The sequence below is a fragment of the Schistocerca americana genome, chromosome 2, assembly GCF_021461395.2.
Source record: "Schistocerca americana isolate TAMUIC-IGC-003095 chromosome 2, iqSchAmer2.1, whole genome shotgun sequence".
Classification (NCBI taxonomy): domain Eukaryota; kingdom Metazoa; phylum Arthropoda; class Insecta; order Orthoptera; family Acrididae; genus Schistocerca; species Schistocerca americana.
Genome location: NC_060120.1, coordinates 433402919 through 433422541, shown reverse-complemented (window position 1 = coordinate 433422541; position 19623 = coordinate 433402919). Strand labels below are relative to the sequence as shown.

The following is a 19623-nucleotide window of genomic DNA, read 5'->3' as shown; positions in this document are numbered from 1 at the left end:
GGACACAGTCATTCTGAAAGTAAGTTGGTAATGTCCCATCATCTGACATCAGCATTGGGATTCCAACTTCGTCTAACAACTTCAGCTGATGTGCTGATGTTAGTGTATCCAGAGAGAAGAAAGGCTGAAAATATGAGACCTCCATATTCCACCCCAAATGGTTACTTTCAGTGCTTCAGGTATGTTCTATGGTTCCAACCAGTGAAAGTTGACATCTGACCATCATCATTGATTCTGCTTGTATTTGCCTGTTCATTCACATGGAAATCAATTTAATCCATACTAAAATCTGTGTGACAGGGGAAATGACAGTTTTAGTTTGTTTGCGTGCCAACTAATTTGCAAATTTTACCTGACAATGTGGATTGTCCTTAGATGCTGTAACATTTGCATTTTATATGACTGCTATTTGTGTACAGCCAAAATTCTCATTATTGATGTGTGACTGACCCCAGTTTCCAGCGTGAAGCAATGAGTACTACACCTTCCCCTGAACACTACTGAATTATACGAGAAAAGTTGTTAATGTTGCTTTATCCATAACAGTTTTGGATCATTTAGCTTATGGTTTGTTGGCGACAGAGCTATTTCCACAGAATTTCATTAAAATTTTCACTACTTCACTGGCATTAATGGATGGTATGTCTGGGCACCATTGGTTGAAATCCTCTGCCATAACATGGATGCTCATCTCTCTTGATACCACGACAACTTGTGTGATCATCATCAGCTTTCACCTCAACTGTAAGAAAGAAACATCAGTCATAACTTGAGAATGAAGTAAGTCATGTCCAAATAAAAGAAACCATCATTTTTTTCATGCTGTTCTTTATCCATTAGATATGTAACATGAGCCCCTTTCCATTTGAAAATTGTAACTTGCATCCAAGACAATGGCTTCTGAAATGTCTGCAGTCTTGATAATACAACCTCAAAGATTTTCCCCCTCTCCAATCCTGTACTATTTTACTTTAAATTTCTGTTTATTCATATGTTTTAGAAAGTTAGTGCCATGCCTATGAAGAAGCAAACATGATTTGTTAAGTGTCCTATCTTTAAGTGAATGTGTGTGACCTATTCAGTGCTACCTTACTTGCTTTTATGAAACCCAGATACTTTCATTTTGTGTTCTTCTGTACAGTGCTCAACACTTAACCCAGAAAAAGCAGGATTTGAAGTAGTTAGACATAACTTTATAAAAACCTATGTTTAAAACATTAGAGATTAAATTTAATTGATAAAAAGAGAAAATACTAAAACAAAGCAAGCAAAATGGAATACAGATGTTTAAAAAAAAACAAGGACTTAATGGAACTGCAAAATGGCAAAACAGGAATAGTTAGAGAAAAAAATGCAAAGCATATGTGACACTGAGAAAGATAGTTACTGCATACAGGAAAATAAAAGAAACCTTTGGAGAAAAGAGACAGATGAAAGAGAAGCATTAGCTGAAAAGGAAACAAAATAGGGTTATAAAGGAAACAGGAGAAAGTTAGAAAAGAAATTAAAATTCAGTTACTGGTAACTGAAGAAAATAGTTTAGAAGAATCTTCATTTGCATTGCCAGAACAACAGTATGAATTAGGATAGATTGCTGCTCACCATATGCAGTTGGCATTGATTGTACATTTAAAAGGAGCAGTGAACATGCACAATCAAAAGAAGGGCTGTCTCTGATAGATAGCTAAGTGAATAGCTACATCATGAATTAACTTTCCATGTTTGATTTACCACACTCGATGTTAATTCACATTTTCGACTCAACCCCTGCAATCTGCAATGCAAACTGTGTAACTTACAGTGTTAGCTTCATGTTGATGAACTCTAGCCTTCCTGCTACCACAATATAAGGAAAAGGGCAGATTGCTGCTCACTGTAAAAATGACACGTTGAGTTGCAGAAAGGCAAAACAAAAACAATGTTACACATTCAACTTTTTTCGCCAAAGCCTTCTCTTCAGAAAAGGACACACACACACACACACACACACACACACACACACACACACACACACACACATTCAGACCAACAGTCTGGTCCAAGCTGCCAGAGATGGCAGTACCATGTGTGTGAGGAATGCTTGCTTGTGTAAATGAATAAGTATGTGTGTGTGTGTGTGGGAGGGGGGGGGGGGGTTTCATTTTCTGAAGAAGGCTTTGGCCTAAAGCTAAATGTGTAACTGTCTTTTTGTTATGCCTGTCTGCAACTGAACACGTCATGTTTACAATGAGTAGCAATCTATAATTTTAGTTATATTGTTGATATTCCAACCTGGAGTTTCATTGTTTGTTTTTTGCAAAAATTCTCAGACAGAGAGAGAATATGGCCAGCAACAGTAACTCTAACAGTCTGTACAACAGGACTAGCTTTTGAACCAAGGAATATAACTGAGGATTTGTAGACAGCAAAAACACCCTTTGAGAAACCAGAATTTTAATTTCATTCACCTCGGAAAACAGTGCAAGTCAATTTTGGTATACTTCCCAGTGTTTTTGAGCCTCATTAAGTGGCTGAAATGCCAGGACAATTGGCAGCATCTGTGACTACTTGTGTGTTGAATTAGATGTGTATTTGAGTAAATCCTGACACTGTTGCTACTCCTCTAGTTGCAGTTTTATCCGTTGTTGTTGCTGGCTTATCTGTTGCTGCCAAGGTTCGAGAAATCTGGTGTACATAGTAGCACATGGCGAAGACAAATTGTGTCGACCTCATCGCTAGTGTAGTAGCCTTCACTTCAGACCACAATATTTATGAAACATCAACAACTTCTGTCAAAATACAACATAGTCAAAATGTTCATGAACCAAGCAGAAGCAGTTCATGGCAAATTATTCAGTGATCACTCCAAAACAGAGGAATAAAATCAAATCATGATATAGCCAGATAACAGGTATCTTAATCAGAGTTTCATATAGGCAAGAGGTGCTGGGAATCACACGTTCGTGATCTGTCACTCCAAGCATACAGTAAACAATCATTGTTGCTTGGCCTGCTGCAGATGCTCTTGTGACTGGCCTGCAATAATGGCCAGTTCCTGCTGCCGACACCCTAACCATATGTGTGTGAACTTACACATATTGACTTGTCTGCATCATCCATTTGCATGCCTTGTTGGGCTACTAAACCATATTTTGTGCTTTATGTTTCATCTCTTGCCGCTGAAGACATTGTCAATTGCTATAGAAACAGCTTGTTGATTCTCCAAGATTGTTGTTGTTGTGGTCTTCAGTCCAGAGACTGGTTTGATGCAGCTCTCCATGCTACTCTATCCTGTGCAAGCTTCATCATCTCCCAGTACCTACTGCAACCTACATCCTTCTGAATCTGTTTAGTGTATTCATCTCTTGGTCTCCCTCTACGATTTTTACCCTCCACGCTACCCTCCAATGCTAAATTTGTGATCCCCTGATGCCTCAGAATCTGTCCGACCAACCGATCCCGTCTTTTAGTCAAGTTGTGCCACAAATTTCTCTTCTCCCCAATTCTAGTCAATACCTCCTCATTAGTTATGTGATCTACTCATCTAATCTACAGCATTCTTCTATAGCACAACATTTCGAAAGCTTCTATTCTCTTTTTGTCTAAACTATTTATCATCCACGTTTCACTTCCATACATGGTTACATTCCATACAAATACTTTCAGAAACGACTTCCTGACACTTAAATCTATACTCAATGTTAAAAAATTTCTCTTCAGAAAAGCTTTCCTTGCCAATGCCAGTCTACATTTTATATCCTCTCTACTTCGACCATCATCACTTATTTTGCTCCCCAAATAGCAAAACCCATTTACTACTTTAAGTGTCTCATTTCCTAATCTAATTCCCTCAGCATCACCCTATTTAATTCGACCACATTCCATTATCCTCGTTTTGCTTTTGTTGATGTTCATGTTATATCCTCGTTTCAAGACACTGTCCATTCCATTCAGCTGTTCTTCCAGGTCCTTTGCTGTCTCTGACAGAATTGCAATGTCATCGGCTAAACCTCAAAGTTTTTGTTTCTTCTCCATGGATTTTAATTACTACTCCAAATTTTTCTTTTGCTTCCTTTACTGCTTCCCCCCTGCGGGTTCGGGGTAAGAATAGGCCCGCAGTATTCCTGCCTGTCGTAAGAGGTGACTAAAAGGAGTCTCAAACGTTCGGCCTTAATGTGATGGTCCCCCTCAGGGTTTGACCTCCATTTTTCCAAATTTCCGTTGTTAGTGCGTGCCATTTGGGGAAGGATGCCTTACGTGGTGTTTTTCTATTGGTCCATCATGCACCACCATCTTGCATGCTAACTATTGTCGTGTGACGGGATTTACACCCAACGTCTTCTGGGTTGCCTCCTTCTCGTCTTGTGCGCAATCCCCTTCTTAGCGCTCCCGACAACTGTGGACCCTTTCAACACCTAAAATCCAGCACGGTAGCCAGTCCGTTGTGGTGGGGTCGTCATGTACCCTCTTGGTGGTTGCCCCCTGACCACGCAGGGATCGCACTACAGATGCCAGAGCTGTTTCCTCCCCACGCATGCCAAAGAGCATGTGCCCATCTTGTCTGGGGCACAGGGACTCCGGGCACCGGGATATCAGCCAGGTACCCATTGCTTTGGCTGGGTGGCGCCCTTGGGGAGAGCCCTTGTTCGGAGTAGGTGGCATCTGGGCGGATGTGGCGCAATGAAGCGCAATAAATCACACCAAGCTGGTGGCCACACGGCCACTAGCGTCTCTAAGCAAGGCAGAGTAGACTTGCTGCGCAATATGACCCTCAGTCGTTCCCCTCGTTGGCTGCGCCGTGGGAGGGACGCAGATCTAGTGCCAAGCGGGAGCCTTACGTACCACAATACCTTGTCTGCAGCAGGACTGATGGTGACTCCTTTCTTACGATGAAGCCTCTGTTTTTTGTGGAACACCTGGAGGATAGGTTTGGGGAAGTGGCGGGGTTGTCTAAAATGAGGAATGGGTCCATCCTCTTCAAGCCGTCCTCCCCAGCCCAGTCACGAGCTTTGCTCTTGTGTGATAAGCTGGGTGACGCCCCTGTTACCGTCACTCCCCACAGTAGCTTAAATATGGTCCAGGGGATTATTTACCATCGTGACCTATTGTTACAATCCGACGACGAGCTGAGAGCCGACTTGGAACGACGTGGTGTACGTTTTGTCCGTCGTGTACATAGAGGACCCAAGACTAACAGGGTGGCCACCGGTGCCTTTATCTTGGCCTTCGAGGGTGCTGTATTGCCCGAGAAGGTCAAGGTAATGGTTTACCATTGTGACGTCAAGCCATACGTCCCTCCCCCGATGCGGTGCTTCCAGTGCTGGAAGTTTGGGCATATGTCCTCCCGTTGCCCATCCAGCGCCACATGTTGAGATTGTGGACGCCCCTCTCATCCCAATTCTCCTTGTGTGCCTCCGCCTGTATGTGTCAACTGTGGGGAGCACCACTCTCCGTGCTCGCCGGATTGCCCCGTTCTTCATAAGGAGCAGAAGATAATGGAATTTAAGACCCTGGACCGGCTTACTTATCGAGAGGCAAAACTGAAATTTGAAAGGTTGTATCCTGCTTCCTTTCGAACATCTTATGCTGCAGCCACGTTATCGTCACCCTCGCGAGCGGCGGTTGTCGCCTCACCTGTGCCGCCTTCAGTGGGCCCTCGGGGCCGTGCATCTCTGTCTGCCCCCCTCGTGTCTGGGGGAAAGTCTTCCTCTGTTGCCCCCTTAACAGTTGGGGGCAAACCCTCTTCTGTCGCTCCCCCCACGCTTACTTCAGGAGTGACATCTGCTCCAAAACCGGGGGGCTCGATCCCTCCCCCTCCTTCTCCCCCGGCGTTGCCTCTGCCGGTTCCTCTCTCGCGGAAGGGGTCCCTCGGAGCTCTCCCTTCCTCTGTTTCTTCTCCTACCCAGCCGGATGTCAGTCAGTGGCTGAAGGTTCCGCCACCTGCTGGTCGTAGGGCTTCTGCATCGTCGTCAGCCTCCGACGCTCCTTCCGAGAAGCTCTCCCAGCCCTCTAACCCTAAGGACAGACGTGAGAAGAAGGAACGGAACGTGTCCAAGAAGAAGGACATTCCGGTGTTTTTCAGTACCGCCTGCTATAAATAGTTCTGGCTCCGGGGATGAGGTGGAGATCCTCACCTCTGCCGCAGATCTCGCCCTCACGGAACCCTCGGGGGCCTTTCCTTTGGACACAGCTGACTCTCCCCCGGTGGCGGCAGTTGGCTCTGAGGCGCCGTCTGCCTCTTAGTCGCCTTCACGCCCTCCCAGTCCCTTCCTGCTACCATTCTCCAGTGGAACTGCAGCGGTTATTTCCGCCACCTTCCTGAGCTCCGGATGCTTCTGAGTGTTTCCCCTGTTCTCTGCATTTCTCTGCAGGAAACTTGGTTTCCAGCAATGCGGACCCCCGCCCTTCGCGGTTATCGGGGATACTATAAGAACCGCGCTGCCTGTCAACGAGCGTCAGGTGGGGTGTGCCTCTTTGTTCACCACTCTGTCTGTAGCTCGCCAGTACCCCTTCTGATGCCTTTAGAGGCAGTCGCTGCCAGAGTTGAGCTCTTGGTGGCTATTACTGTTTGCTCTGTTTACATTCCTCCGGATGGGGAGCTCCCCCAACATGTCTTGGCTGCGCTGCTGGCTCAACTTCCGCCACCATTGCTGCTTCTGGGTGATTTCAATGCCCACAACCCTCTGTGGGGTGGGACTGTCTCCGATGACCGTGGTCGTGCCGTGGAGCATTTGTTGGCTCAGCTCGACCTTAGCCTCGTGAACACCAGTGCTCTCTCGCATTTCAGTGTGGCCCATGGCTCGTTCACGGCCATCGCTCTCTCTCTTTGCAGCCCCAGACTTGTCCCATCCCTCCACTGGTGAGTGCATCCTGACCTGTCTAGTAGTGACCATTTTCCCATCTATTTGTCACTGCCCCAGTGTCATTCTTCTGGGCGCCTGCCCCGCTGGGCTCTCAACAGGGCTGACTGGCCGGCTTTTACTTCCGCTGCCACCATTGCGTCTCCCCCACAGGGTGACATTGATGAGGTGGTTCCTGTGTCGACCACGTCAATCATTTCTGCGGCCGAGGCTGCCATCCCCTGCTCTTCTGGTCTCCCTCGGAGGAAGGCTGTACCCTGGTGGTCGCCGGAGATTGCTGAGGCTTTTCGCGACCATAGGCGGGCTCTGCAGCGTCATAGGCGGCACCCGTCTCTGGAGACCCTCATCGCCTTTAAGAGGCTCCGTGCCTTGGCCTGTCGTCTTATTGCATGGCGTAAGCAGGAGTGCTGGGAGAGGTATGTCTCATCCTTGGGCTCCCGTGTCTCCCCCTCGCTCGTGTGGTCCCGGATTTATGGATACCGGACCCCTATGGGTGTCCCTGGGATCTCCCTGGACGGCGCTGTTTGCACGGAGGCTGCCGCCATTGCTGAACACTTTGCCGCGCACTTTGCTACGAGCTCAGCGACTGCAACTTGCCCCCCCCCCCCCCTCCCTCCCCGCCTTTTGCTCTCTAAAGGAGCGAGCCGAGCAGACGCCGTTATCATTCCACATGCGTCGTTCTGAAAAATACAATGCTCCTTTCAGCAAGAGGGAATTCCTCGCTGCCCTCGCCGATTGCCCTGATACAGCACCAGGACCAGACTGCATCCACGCGCAGATGCTGAAGCATCTCTCCAGGGACTGCCAGACACACGTCCTCACCATCTTTAACCGCATTTGGAGCGAGGACATGTTCCCGTCGCAATGGCGAGAGGGTGTTATTGTCCCCATCTTGAAGCCCGGTGCGGACCCACTGGCGGTGGACAGCTATCATCCCATTACCCTCACCAACGTTTTGTGCAAATTGCTCAAATGTATGGTGGGGTGGCGTTTGTGTTGGGTCCTTGAGTCGTGCGGTCTCCTTGCTCCATCCCAGGGTGGCTTCCGTCGGGGCCGGTCTGCTGCGGACAATTTGGTGCGGCTGGAATCTGCTACCCGTACGGCCTTTGCCCAACGTCAGCATCTCGTTGCTGTATTTTTTTATCTGCGGAAGGCGTATGACACCACATGGAGGCATCACATCCTTGCTACGTTGCATGAGTGGGGTCTTCGTGGTCAGCTCCCGGCTTTTCTTCAAGCCTTTTTATTGCGCCACTCTTTCCGGGTGCAAGTCGGTGCTGCCTCTAGTTCATCTTATATACAGGAAAATGGGGTCCCGCAGGGCTCGGTGTTGAGCGTCTCCTTATTTCTAGTGGCCATTAATGGTCTGGCTGCAGCCGTGGGGTCGTCGGTGTCTCCTTCTTTGTATGCCGACGACTTCTGCATCTCATTTACCTCAACGACTACGGGCGTCACCGAACGCAGGCTGCAAGTCGCCGTTCGCAAGGCAGCATCGTCTGCTCTGACTCAAGGTTTTCAGTTCTCTGCAGCCAAGACTCGAGTTATGCACTTCTGCAGGCGTCAGATGGTCCACCCTCATCCTGAACTTTACCTCGACGGCCACCTCCTTGAAGTGGTGGACACTAGCCACTTCTTAGGACTCGTCTTTGATGCCCGGCTCACATGGGTTCCTCATATTACTCAGCTGAAGCAAAAGTGCTGGCGGCATCTCAACGCCCTCCGCTGCCTGAGCCACACGTCTTGAGGTGCAGATCACTGCACACTGTTGCGATTGTACAGAGCCCTTGTGCAGTCCAGGCTTGATTATGGGAGCCTGGCCTATGGGTCTGCATCACCCTCAGTGTTGACGTTGTTGGACCCCATACACCACTGTGGGGTTCGGCTTGCAACTGGCACTTTCCGTATGAGCCCCGTGGATAGTCTACTGGTGGAGGCCGGGGTTCCCCCGCTGCAGATTCGCCGCCATCGACTGCTCGCCGACTATGCTGTCCATGTGCATTGCTCGCCAGGCCATCCCAGTCATCGCCTGCTTTTCCCTCCCATGGTCCTCCATCTGCCAGAACGGCGACCCCGCTCTAGGCTTTACATAGCTGTCCGTGTCCATTCCCTGCTGTCAGAACTGGGGTCATTCCCTCTTCTGCCTCCCTTCCGGGTCTGTGCACCTACGCCTCCCTGGTGTTTGCCCCGGCCGTCCGTCCATCTGGACTTGGCACAGGGACCCAAGGACTCGGTTCCGCCTGTGGCCCTCCGTCGCCATTTTCTTGCGCTCCTCGCCTCATTTTCGGGCTGTGATACTGTCTACACTGATGGTTCCCTGGTTGATGGTCGCACTGCCTACGCTTTTGCTCATGCTGCCCATGTTGAACAGCGCTCCTTGCCGGCTGGCTGCAGTATTTTTACTGCAGAGCTGGTGGCCATATTGCGTACTCTTGAGCATATGCGTTCCTGCTCAGGTACGTCCATCGTAATCTGCAGTGACTCCCTGAGCAGCCTCCAGGCCATCGACCGCTGCTATACCTCTTCTCCTCTGGTGTCCTCTATTCGGGAGTCTGTTTCCACCATTACCCGCTCTGGTCGTTCAGTGGTCTTTGTTTGGACGCCAGGTCACGTTGGCATCCCGGGGAACAAACGTGTCGACAGGCTGGCCAAAGGGGCGATCGACGCCCCAGCTTTGGAGATTGGCCTCCCGGCTCGTGATCAGCAGTTGGTGTTGCACAGTAAGGTGCTTGGAATGTGGGCTGATGAGTGGCGTGGCCTGACATCCCCGAATAAACTGTGGGCTGTTAAGGAGACAACCGATGTGTGGCGGTCCTCCCTGCGGGCTTCTCGCAGGGACTCTGTATCCTGTGTCGGCTCCGCATCGGCCATACCTGCCTGACGCACGGCCATCTTTTGCGTCAGGAGGATCCCCCTGTGTGTCGGTGTGGGTCCCGGCTGACGGTCGCCCACATTTTGTTGGAGTGTCCCCGACTGCGCACCCTCCGGCAGTCTTTTAATCTCCCGGGCACTTTGCCTTTGGTTTTATGCGACGATGCCTCCATGGCTCACGACGTTTTAAATTTTATCCGTGGTAGTCCTTTTTATGGTTCCATTTAGGGAGGTCCTGCACCTTTCCCTTTCTGTGTCTCTTGTCCTTGAGTCTCTCATATTTGGTCGCAGATTTTAGTGCGTAGTCGGATGGTTGACTCTTTCCCTTTTTTTTTTGTTCTCGTGGTCAGTCAACCAGTCTCCGGCCATCTTCTTTTCTTCCGTTTCTTTCTGTCTGGTGTTCATCTGTACTCTTCTTGTCTGTAGTGTTCGTTGCTGCCTTTGTGTTCTTTCAGTGCCTGGGGGGAAGTCTCCTTCCCCTTGGGGTTTTACCTGCTCCGCAAATTTATGTCTCGCCTGTTTTTGGAATGGGGGACTGATGACCTTAGCTGTTTAGTCCCCCTTAAACATCCCAACAACCACCACCTTTACTGCTTGCTCAGTATACAGATTGAATAACATCGGGGATAGGCTACAAACCTGTCTCACTCCCTTTCCAACCTCTGCTTCCCTTTCACACCCCTTGACTCAAAACTTCCACATGGTTTCTGTACAAATTGTAAATAGCCTTTTGCTCCCTGTATTTGACCCCTGCCACCTTTATTTCTGTCAACATAGTCAAAAGCTTTCTCTAAGTCTACAAATGCTAGAAACGTAGGTTTGCCTTTCCTTGATCTATTTTCTAAGGTAAGTCGTAGGGTCAGTATTGCCTCACGTGTTCCAACATTTCTACGGAATCCAAACTGATCTTCCCCAAGGTCGGCTTCTACCAGTTTTTCCATTCACCTGTAAAGAATTCGTGTTAGTATTTTGTAGGCGTGGCTTATTAAACTGATAGTTCGGTAATTTTCGCATCTGTCAACACCTGCTTTCTTTGGGATTGGAATTATTATATTCTTCTTGAAGTCTGAGGGTATTTCGCCTGTCTCGTACATCTTGCTCACCAGATGGTAGAGTTTTGTCAGGACTGGCTCTCCCAAGGCCATCAGTAGTTCTAATGGAATGTTGTCTACTCCCAGGAGATGTCTCCAGCTACAGGAGATAAAATGTCAAGCAGAAAAATATGCTTTGTGGAATGTCCAAAATTCTGAACAATAGCTGTGAGCAAGGAAGTTTTGATAGTTGTTGGCATCATAATATGTAATCATGTATAATAATACAATTTTCTATTATTTTAGAGCAGTCAGTACAGCACTGTAACTGCAGGAGTTCTAAAGATTGTAAATTCCAAAAAGTTTAATATTTCTTTTCCAACTGAATATTTGCCTTCTAGTTAGTATTATTGCTTTATATAAGGCTTTCAATTATTATTCAGCTATCTGGCAAGAATTGACCAAAGTTTGACAGTTTGTATTTTCTACTATTATCAGTTAGTTTTGTTAGACTATCTTTATGACTGTAGTTCACAATCCAGCATTATTTTAATAGGACTCACATTTAAGAGAAGCAGAGCTCCAATTTCCGTCCAGAGATACAGCTGTAGATTTTATCTCACTTTCCTAATTTTCGTGAATACCAGAATTGTTCCTTTGATAATGAAGAAGCTTATAGCCTACTTTATCATCCAATCTGAGCTGCTTGTCCATCTCTCAGCCTCATTATCAAGTGGGCATTACACCCTTATCTTCCTTCACTTGTTCTTGATGGGGCTCTATCCCAGTGTTTTATTAACTTACATGCAACTTGGCAGCTAATCCTACTTTTCTGATCTCTCTGTTGGTTCTTGGGTCACTGAATTTCGATCCTACTTCTCTATTAAATAGAGACTTGTCCTTTTGGAAATGTAAATAATGAATCTGCTGCTGAAAGTTCATTGACCTTCTCTCATAATTTTTTTTTAAATCCATGTACATATGACCTTACCTCAGCTAAAGCTGTTATATGTATAATAGTTTATACTGAACGCATATGTTCTTTTCTCATTAGGTTGCACAATAGTAAAGTGTTAAATCAGAGGAAGTGGTGTACACTTGGTCACCCTAGTTCTAATGTGATCAGCATTTTCTGCATTGTTTCTGAATTTCAATAGAGTGGCAGTTAAGTGTTTTACAAAATAATGTCATATTAATGTATGTTCCAATTTCACATAATTTTTGAAAAGACATATCAGTTCTTCGGCAGCGGCCACTAAAGTTTTGTAGGAGTTTTCAGAAATTTGCGAATGCCATCAGATTATTATAATACATGTCTTGTAATTTGTTGTTAAGCTTCTCTCAGCATTTAGTCTTCATTGTTAAAACTCATCTTTCAGTTACACTCCCATTTTTAGTATCAGAGTTGTGCTTTGTAAAATCTCGCTGTGTATTGGTATAAGAGTAGCAGATAGATATAAAAGAAAACATACTTTTTTTGCCATGTTTGTTGTAATGCTTATTTCAGTGTAATATCTCTTTTTCTTTTAGGGAGAACCAGACTGTTGGATATTCATTCAAGGTCTTAACTGGCTTCAGCCTTCTCTTGCTGTCTCTCCCACCTTTCTCACTGACTTTGACAGAACTGTCTATAATCTGCCACCAAATGTGAATGAGAAAGCTTTAATATGGATATACAAAAGGTAATTACATCTGGATTATTTACTTTTTATATATGCAGATACTGTACAAAACTATAGAACATTCTGTGTAACCAATATTCTCTTGGTTCTTCAACATTATCTCTACAGCAGTAAATTTTTCCCTGTTATTCTTCAGTCTTTATATTTTTCTGGTATTTGTATACATTAGCATCTTTTATCCTATATTATCCCTTCTTTATAGTTCAGATCCCCCTCCACTGCCCCCCCCCCCCCCCCCACCCACCTCCCTCTCACCACCACCACCACCACCACCACCACCACCACCACAGTCATGTTATTTTGCTCTGATTGTGGATAATGTTTCCACTTTTGAGTCTCAACAGTGAATCACAGCAACCTACTCTCCTGCCCCTAATTTCCTTCATACAGTCTGTAAGCCATGGCGTGTTCCTTATCTTTCCTGGCCCTTAAAGTTCTTCAGTTCCTTTCTGTTGAGACTCGTGAAGCATTGTCACATTTTAAGGAGGACTTGTAAATGCATAAGCTGAGTAACACATGTTGATAGGAATTCTTTATACTTCAGTCAGTTATAAGGTGTAAAATGGCGCAAGTAAAAATGTAAGTATTGGTTAATATGTATACAGTACCATTTATCACATTATTCTTTGGCTAGCATTCAAGTTTAGGCACATATTGCACAGAAGTACTCTCACTGGATTGCCACGAGGGGCCTTCAGTAAGTAATGCAACACACCTTTTTCGCCAAAAGCAGGTTGGCTTTATTCAGTATTCCAATACAATATATTATTCCCCACTCTGTTAGCTACAAAACCCTATTTTTCAACACAATATGCATTCAATGTGACATCCTTACACCACATTGCTGATAGGCCTGTTATGCCTTTGTGGTACCACTCTACTGGTTGACTTCGGAGCCAACATCTTGTGCATCAGTAACACCCTCTCATCCGTGTACTGACATCTGAGTCACAGCTCTCGTACAAGATAAGTAATTTAAGTAGTAATAAACTGTTTTTAACACTTTAAACTAATTTATTACGTTAATTACAGTGCTCTTCAAGTGTACCATTAAAGGTTCTTGTCTTACTCGCGTATTTTCACAGTAATCATGTAAAGTTCGTTTTGTTTACATATCATGGCCAGCCGAACTTTTGAGCTTTCGGATTAAACTTCATACCGCAATTTCAAGTGCATTTACTGATAGTTTAGTGTGCTAAATACGTTTGCTGCCCCTTTATATCTGTAGAGTATCGTCATCTCTTAAGTTATTTCCAGTAAAAAACTTCTGAACCACTGTTTACATAGTCACGAGTAGGCCTAATTTTTCGTACACGTATTTTCATTGTTTTCCGGTAACTTAATTGTCTTTCTGTCTCTAAAATCGATTTGTACCATGAGTGTAAAGTGCCTGATGTGCCGTAGAATCGTTAGCTCCGGGGTCTGGTGTGATGGATGTAGTAACTCTTTTCATTGGGGCGATTGTAGTGGCGTGGGAATTGGGAAAATGAGCGAGACTCATCAGTGGTTCTGTAGGCTATGCAGTAGAGATAGAAAGATTGTGGAACAGGAGGGGAAAATTGCTGCCCTTCAGGCTGAGTTAGATGAGGCTAGGCGAGAACTGGGCAGGTTAAGGGGGGAGAAGGGTAAACGGGGGTGGGAAGTGGCAACAGGCGTAAGGAACAGGCCAAGAAATTCTTCTGACAGCTTTGTTATTAATGAACAAAATAGGTTTGACCTGTTGCCTCAGTCAGAAACTGACGAGCCTCTCACAGAAGTAGATGTAGACAGGGCTCAACAAGCTTTCAGCAGCAAATTGAATAAGAATGTTGTTGTGACTCGCCAATCATTCAAAGTGCCGCCGCGCAATTACGCGTGTCCTCTACGTGCGGCGCTGTCTGCCAGCCATGCAGCAGCTGCGCCACCTAAGCGGCCAGCCGAGCAGCGGCCGCTAGACTGGGACTCAGTGCTCATTCGAATGCTAACGTGTACACATGTCTTGCTTGTCAACTTACTCTGTGACTTATATGTGTTGTGTCGTTCTGAAATATATGTGTTAAACTTGACGTTATAACAATTGTTGACGAGGTAGTGGATTTTTCCTTTTCACCGTTGACCCACAGGGTTCTATGGCTACTGTCGAGCAACTATTGCAAAATCTCCTTGAACATCAAACGCTTCTAACAGCGGCGATTCGCGATTTCGTCGTGGCATCAAATGCTGGGCGTTTCTCGACGTTGGCTATACCTCCTTTTCCTCCTTACGACCAGATGGCGGAAGACTGGTCTGATTACGAAAAACGTCTTCGACAGCACTTCTTGGCATTTCATGTCACGGATGACCAACCATGTAAGTCTCTGTTCCTCTCCTGGATTTCACCTCAAATGTATTGGTTGTTGTCGTAATTGGCTCCTTTGATGGATCCTGCGTCTTTGTCCTTTGCTGAAATGTGCTCACTTCTGTCTGTCTATTTTCAAAAGCAAACGCACATGGTAGCCTCTCGTGTTGCCTTTTATCGTTGTCAAAAACAGCCACATCAGTCCTATCGTGCTTGGGCTGCTGAACTTCACGGCCTCAGTCGAAAGTGTCAATTTGTTACTGACATTCACAGAGAATCATATGCCGATTCCATGGTACGAGATGCTATTATTCGGCCAGCGCCCGACAAAGAAGTTCAGCAACGTGCCCTTCAGTTGGCGAATCCGACTCTAGATGAAGTTCTCTCCATTGCGCAGTCTTTTGAAATTTCTCGTGCCGCTGGGGCGCAAATAGAGGCATGGGGTGATGTCGCGGAAATACAACCTCTGTGCGCTGTTGACGACGCGTGCGGCGCATCCCCACCGGCCGATGTGGCCGCAGTACGCTCCCACGCGCAGCCTCGGCCTAGCCGTAAACAACCCGCTAAGAAGCTGCAGCAAAACCCCCGGCAACTTCCTTCATGTCCGCGGTGTTTTACGAAACATTCACGCGAGGATTGTCCCCAACGTTGGGCTGTGTGTCACAATTGCAAAAAGAAAGGTCATGTGTCTTCCGTTTGCAAATCCGACCGCATACATGATGTTCATGAACATGATGCTGATTCTGATTCTGTGTTGTCTCTCAATTGCACTTCTTCCCTTTCAGGGAAGTTATTCCTCACTGTCCAAATCCTTGGTCGAGTTGTTCGCATGCAAGTGGATACCGGTTCTGCTGCCACTATAATTAGTTCTCAGACATATCTTCAGTTGGGTTCTCCACTCCTGTCACCTGTCACTCGGCAATTAAGGGCATACAATAAACAGAAGATTTCTCTCTTTGGACAGTTTAATGCTGAGGTATCTTACAAATCCGTCGTTCGCACTGTTCCCATATTTGTGGTCAACCACAGCAATGCAGAAAATCTTTTTGGTTTCGATGCCTTTCGCGTTTTTGGGTTCTCCATAGATGACTCTGTCAATATTGACTCTGATGCTATTCCTTATGCTCAACTGGATTCCTTGTCGACAACATTTTCGTCCCTTTTTTCTCCTGGGTTAGGCCATGCAAACGACTTTGAAGCTCATATCACGCTCAAACCCACTGCTCGACCTAAGTTTTTTCGGGCTTTGCCCATTCCTGTGGCCCTTCGTGATCGGGTAAAACGGGAGTTGGATCGTCTCGCTACTTCAGGGGTCTTGCTTCCTGTCACTTCCAGTGAGTGGTCCTCTCCTGTTGTTGTCGTTGCTAAGCCAAATGGTGATATTCGTCTCTGTGGCGATTTCAAAGCCACTGTAAATTCTCAATGCCTCATCGACACTTACCCTATGCCCCGTCCTGAAGAACTGTTCACTAAACTTGATGGAGGCCAGTATTTTTCTAAAATTGACCTGTCAGAAGCGTATCATCAACTTCCTCTCGACGCTGCTTCCCGGCAGTTTCTGGTCCTTAATACATCTTTCGGCCTCTATCAATACCAACACTTGCCATTCAGGGTTGCTAGTGCCCCTGCTCTCTTTCAGCGATTCTTGGAACAATTATTGCTCCCTGTCCCTGGGTGTATCAATTACATGGACGACATTGTTGTCACTGGCTCCACCACTGAAGAACATCTTCAAAATCTCCGCACACTTTTTCATGTCTTACAGACTGCCGGTCTTAAGTGTAATCTTCAGAAATCACATTTTTTTTCAGGCATCTATCACGTACTTGGGGTTTCAACTCTCTCGGGATGGTATTCGTCCGCTTCAGCAAACTGTCGCTGCGATCGATGCCCTTCCTCGCCATACATCTGTTAAGGAACTGCAGGCCTTCTTGGGGAAAATAGCATACTATCGCAAGTTTTTGCTGTCTGCGGCTTCGGTGGCTTAGCCATTGCATCGCCTGTTGCATAAAAACGTGCCTTTTCACTGGTCCGCGTCATGCGAAGCGGCTTTCCAGAAATTGAAGACTATGCTGAAACAGGCCCCGTGCCTGGCTACTTATCGATCTGGCCAACATCTTGTTCTTGCCACAGACGCCTCTCAATATGGGGTCGGTGCAGTCCTTGCGCACCGTTTTTCTGACAGTTTGGAACAACCCATTGCTTACGCCTCCAAAATGCTCACGGATGCCCAACAAAAGTATTCTCTAATTGAGAAAGAAGCTTTGGCCATTATTTATGCTCTTCTAAGTTTGGTGTTTTTCTCTATGGCTCAAAATTTCATCTTGTTACGGATCACAAACCACTTGTTTCCTTGTTTCATCCATCAACATCACTTCCCGACAAGGCTGCACACCGCCTCCAGCGTTGGGCTCTTTAATTGTCTCGACATGCAAAAGCTGATGCTCTGTCTCGCCTTCCCATGGGTCCTGATCAGGCATTCGATACGGACAAACTTTTGTGTTTCCACCTGGATGTTGCCGAGCAGCGGGTTGTGGACGGGTTCCCCATCACTGGGGACAGGCTGGCTATGGCTTCTGACCCTACCCTCTCCCGGGTTTTACGCTGTATTCAGAAGGGTTGGCCAGATCGCCCGTCCGCTAAGACTTCTGATCTGTTGCGGAACTACTACACTTTGCACTACCGCCTCACGGCTAGGGATGGTGTTATCCTCCTCTCCACTGACAATGCTTCGCCGCATGTTGTGGTACCTGCGTCTTTGCGTGCTTCGGTCTTGTGCCTCCTTCACCGAGGGCACTGGGGTATGTCTCGCACAAAATCTCTGGCGCGCCGTCATGTGTACTGGCCTGGCATCGACTCTGAAATAGCACACATGGTCGCTGCCTGCGGCCCTTGTGCACCACAGGCCGTTGCCCCGAAGTCATCTTTGTCACTGTGGCCTTTGCCTGAGAAGCCCTGGGAGCGCATTCATGCTGACTTTGCGGGACCCTTTTTAGGTACTTATTGGCTCCTTGTAATTGACGCCTACTCTAACTTTCCTTTCATTGTCCGTTGCACGTCGCCTACCACCGCGGCAACCACCAGTGCTCTCGCCCACATTTTTTCTTTGGAAGGCCTCCCCTCTACTCCTGCTACTGATAATGGTCCGCAATTTGCCTCTTCCGAATTTGCGGATATTTGTGCTCGTCACGGCGTTATGCATGTCACGGCCCCGCCGTTCCGTCCACAATCCAACGGTGAGGCTGAACAACTGATCCGCACATTTAAGGCTCAGATGCGGAAACTTCTGACTTCTTCTGCTGCTGATGATGCGCTTCTCCAGTTTCTGGCATCTTACCGTTTCCCCCCGTGGGCGACCACAGCCCGGCTGAGCTCTTACATGGCCGACAGCCCCGCACGCTACTTCATCTTCTGCGGCCTTCAACCTCACGGCCGCGGGTGCCTTCACTTGGCCGGTTCACCGATGACGACCTCGTCTGGGTACGGGGATATGGCAGGCGGCCAAAATGGAGCCCGGGCCGTATCTTCAGACACCGTGGCAGATGCCTGTATGAAATCCAGTTGGACACGGGTGTTGCAGTGTGTCATTCGGACCAGCTTCAGCCTCGTGTGCCAGCAACGCCTGTTCCGAATGCCGCTACACCACCTTTGGCTCTACCTGACGCTCGGGATCTTGGCATCTCTCAATACTCACAACGCAGCCCTTTCACCGTCATCGCAATGCCAGCACAAGAACGGACGCCACCAGGAGACGTGCCCATGCAGGAACCGGATGACCATCCTCTGTCAGAGCAAATCTACTCGCCTCCTCCTCCAACGGATGCCGACACATCGCCCATGTCTCCTGTCATATCAACTGGACTTGCCGCAACGGGCAGATTGGTGCATGGGACCCCAGCAGATTCGACCCCTACGTCTCCTGTCATCTCGACCCGTTATCATCGGGGACACTTCTGTGCGTACGGGAAGACTGCTCCTCGAGACTTTACGGCGAGTCCAACAACGCCTATGGACGTTAGCCATCTCCAGGACACGTCCATCAAGACCAGTGCAACAATCTCAAAGCGGGGAAAATTGTTGTGACTCGCCGATCATTCAAAGCGCCGCCGTGCAATTACGCGCGTCCTCTATGTGCAGCGCTGTCTGCCAGCCATGCAGCAGCTGCACCACCTAAGCGGCCAGCCGAGCAGCGGCCGCTAGACTGGGACTCAGTGCTCATTCGAATGCTAACTTGTACACATGTCTTGCTTGTCAACTTACTCTGTGACTTATGTGTGTTGTGTCGTTCTGAAATATATGTGTTAAACTTGACGTTATAACAAATGTAGGAAAGTCTGCAAAGAGAAAGAAAGTCGTGTTGCTAGGTAGTTCGCATGCTAGGGGTGTAGGCCAACTTCTGCGGGATGAATTAGGGTCAGAATATCAGGTCACAAGTTTTTTCAAATCTAGTGCTGGACTGGGGCAGGTTACAGAGGACTTAGGTTCACTATGTAGAGGCTTTACTAAGGAAGATACCGTGGTTGTTGTGGGTGGGCCGGGCAACAGTATTGACAGAGATCCGGGGTACAGCATAGAGTGTGACCTGGCAAAGATTGCATCAACATCGAGTCATACCAGTGTTGGGTTTGTGTCAGTTCTGGAGCGCCACGACCGACCTCATTTGAGCTCTTCTGTCAGGAGAGTTAATTTGGAGTTGGAACGGCTACTTGTATCTGGCGCAGGGTCATACATTGGTGTGGTTCCTGTTGATTCACTCCGTAGGTTGGACTCTACTAGACATGGCCTACACCTCAACAAGAAAGGGAAGGGTAAACTGGCTGGGCTGATAGCAGAAAATTTAAAGGGGCAGGAACTACATCTCATGGTGGAAACTCTTTTTTAGTGTA

General features: G+C 47.3%; 1 protein-coding gene across 2 annotated transcripts in view; it reads left to right on the top strand.

The window, feature by feature from the left end:
* LOC124590873 (run domain Beclin-1-interacting and cysteine-rich domain-containing protein) overlaps window positions 1-19623 on the top strand; it is a 209883-nt gene that overhangs the window by 55200 nt on the left and 135060 nt on the right. For both annotated transcript variants that reach the window (XM_047131682.1, XM_047131681.1), the window contains exon 3: window positions 12269-12420. In XM_047131682.1, the coding sequence (XP_046987638.1) occupies window positions 12269-12420 (152 nt within the window). The remainder of the gene's footprint in view (window positions 1-12268; window positions 12421-19623) is intronic.